This window comes from Sinocyclocheilus grahami, unplaced genomic scaffold (assembly GCF_001515645.1).
Source record: "Sinocyclocheilus grahami isolate Dianchi unplaced genomic scaffold, SAMN03320097.WGS_v1.1 scaffold339.1, whole genome shotgun sequence".
Taxonomy (NCBI): domain Eukaryota; kingdom Metazoa; phylum Chordata; class Actinopteri; order Cypriniformes; family Cyprinidae; genus Sinocyclocheilus; species Sinocyclocheilus grahami.
Genome location: NW_015505518.1, coordinates 239,032 through 241,577, shown reverse-complemented (window position 1 = coordinate 241,577; position 2,546 = coordinate 239,032). Strand labels below are relative to the sequence as shown.

At 34.5% G+C, this 2,546-nt stretch overlaps 1 protein-coding gene across 2 annotated transcripts in view; it reads right to left on the bottom strand.

Moving 5' to 3' along the window:
- LOC107603019 (EVI5-like protein) overlaps positions 1-2,180 on the bottom strand; it is a 13,531-nt gene extending 11,351 nt beyond the window's left edge. For both annotated transcript variants that reach the window (XM_016295681.1, XM_016295682.1), the window contains exons 1-3: positions 2,037-2,180; positions 1,385-1,480; positions 1,173-1,268 (exon numbers count right to left, since the gene is read on the bottom strand). In XM_016295681.1, coding sequence (XP_016151167.1) covers positions 1,173-1,268; positions 1,385-1,480; positions 2,037-2,069 — 225 coding nt within the window. In that variant the 5' untranslated portion in view covers positions 2,070-2,180. The remainder of the gene's footprint in view (positions 1-1,172; positions 1,269-1,384; positions 1,481-2,036) is intronic.
- Positions 2,181-2,546: the final 366 nt, after the last annotated feature.

The following is a 2,546-nucleotide window of genomic DNA, read 5'->3' as shown; positions in this document are numbered from 1 at the left end:
GTTAATATACTGCATCTGTGCCAGCGCCTGATGTAATAAAACTGCAGCTCGTTAATAAACTTTTTTTTATTTTAATAAATTTTAGACAATCCGCCTTCATTTAGCAAGTGCACTCGCGCATAAACAATTTTCAAGTTCAACACTTTTTGTTCCGTTCAGTTGTGGATGCTACTGATTCAATTCACCGAGACCGCCGTGGCTCCGCAAAGAGACATGCGTGTGTGTGTTTTTTCCTTTGAAAAAGTTTCCCCAGACATACTTAGCTATTTACTGCATTTTTCCTTACGAAATTGTATTATCAGCATAACAATTCGAGTAAATGTGTAAAAGGTATGGCATGAATTTGCCGTCCTTCTAGAACAATGTGCATTTATGTTAAAATTGTAACATAAATTATCAAGTTTAGTTATTCTTATTTCTTTATTGCAAAACGCTAAAACTGGCACCGTTTTGGAGAGAAATGGGCTTTCATTATCATTATGTGTGATGCTGAACTATGAGTTTCTAATGGTGTTTGTATTTGCACTGTTCTAAACATTAATATTTTATGTGCAACAACAGCATATGCTGTCTCAGTGGCCTTACACATGATTTTAAATCTATTTTTTCAAACTTTATGACTTAAATGGAGATGATTGTACTGAGAATAACTTTCATCTTTTCTTCAACTGAATACTGTTTCTGTGCTGTTTTAATGTATTTTAAAGAGTTGGCAGTCAAAATTTAAACTGCTGGATGATAGATACTCTTCATTCTTTATGACAAATAAGATAATGTGAATTACAGAATGTACAATGTTTTTAAAATGTATAAATTGCGGTGTACAGCGTTTATTATGAGGGGGTAGAATCCACAGCTCAGTACTCACTACTCAATACTCATGAGTACTTTTAAATAGGCTACTCTTTTACTCTTACTCAAGTAGTTTTTTGGACAAGTACTTTTACTCTACTCACACTACATTTTTTGGAAGGTAATGGTACTTTTACTTGAGTATATTTTTTCAGTACTCTTTCCACCACTGGTAACTTGGGATCATGGGATCACGTCTTTTTACCGAAAATAGTGTGGGTTGGACTTTTTTCTGATCACATATGCAAAGATTGTGACAGATAGCAGCTGAACTTGCCCACTAGTGTGTGTACGTGAGTGTTTGTTTGTGACAGCCTCACCTCATTCTTGAGTTCAGCGATCTGCTCTCTCAGTTGAGTTATATACTGTCTGGAGTCTGAGTGATTCAGCTGGCCTTGGATCAATCCCTCCTCTTTCTGCAGGCAATACATACACTTATATTTAATTATACTGATATAGTGGTTGGCAGAACTTTTATGAAGTTTTCTAAACATGTTAAACAGACACTGATAATGTCGCCTGTATTTCTCACCTGTATTTCTAGCTCGGCTATCTTTTGCCGGAGTTCAGCCATAGAGGCCATGCTGTCAGCTTCTCTTAGACGGACTGCCATCACCTCTTCTTTGCTCTGAAAGAAAGGTAGCAAAATTACTTTTAGAATTCAAAAGTATTTCTAAAAAAATTCAACATTCTAATTCATGCATTAATCTATAAACCCAAATTCGGTTGTAGTCTTACTATGTCTTTTAATTAGGGATGCACTGATATTAAAATTCTGCCTAATACCGATAAGGTGATAATTATTTGTCTATGTCCGATGTCTGATGAAAGATAAATGGCATATATTAAACATTTTACACTATTTTGTCTAAATAAACTAAATGTAAAGCATGAAAAACTAAGGTCAATCATTTTAAATGCTACAAATGAATTTAGGCATCACAGCAATATAAAGTACAGTATGAAAACATGGATGTTTATTTTTTAATGTATGGGATTTTCTTATTAAATTGAAAATCCACACTGAAAAAAAAAATGAAACAGTATTTTCCTGTAATGTCTCATGTTAGCCAATAACCGATATGGTATTGATACAGTATATGACACATCCCATTTACTGTTTATCTCACTGAATATTCAGTTATCTGTTCTTCCTGTATTGTATGACTGTGAATGCACTGCACCTTGCAGTCAGACTCGGCCATCTTTCTTTTCATTTCGTTGAGTTGGCTTTGTAGTGTTTTGTTGTGGGAAAGAGCATTCTGCAGTCTCTCCTGCAGGCCAGCGCTCTCTTGCTCATGTCTGATAACTAGTTTACAGTTGATCTGGTTCTGTGGAAACGGAGAGAAACATGTGAGAAGGTGAAGTTGTTTGGTTGCCAAACTTTATCTTACATTTTGAGGAAAACAACAAACAAACTTAAGGGCAAACTTACTAATGCATCATGATTTATGCGTCAAAATATTAGGGGTGCGAATCGTCACTGGTTTCACGATTCGATTGCGATTATCATGCCAACGATTCAATTCAATTCGATATCACGTTGCATCACGATTCGTCACATCCTCAATTTTCAATATTAAGGCACATGGCCACATTTTCATATTCATTTTATACCAATTTTTATTTTTTTTGCATTTATATTAAATTATATAAGCAGGCTAATTTTTAAAACAATTACAAATTATTAATAA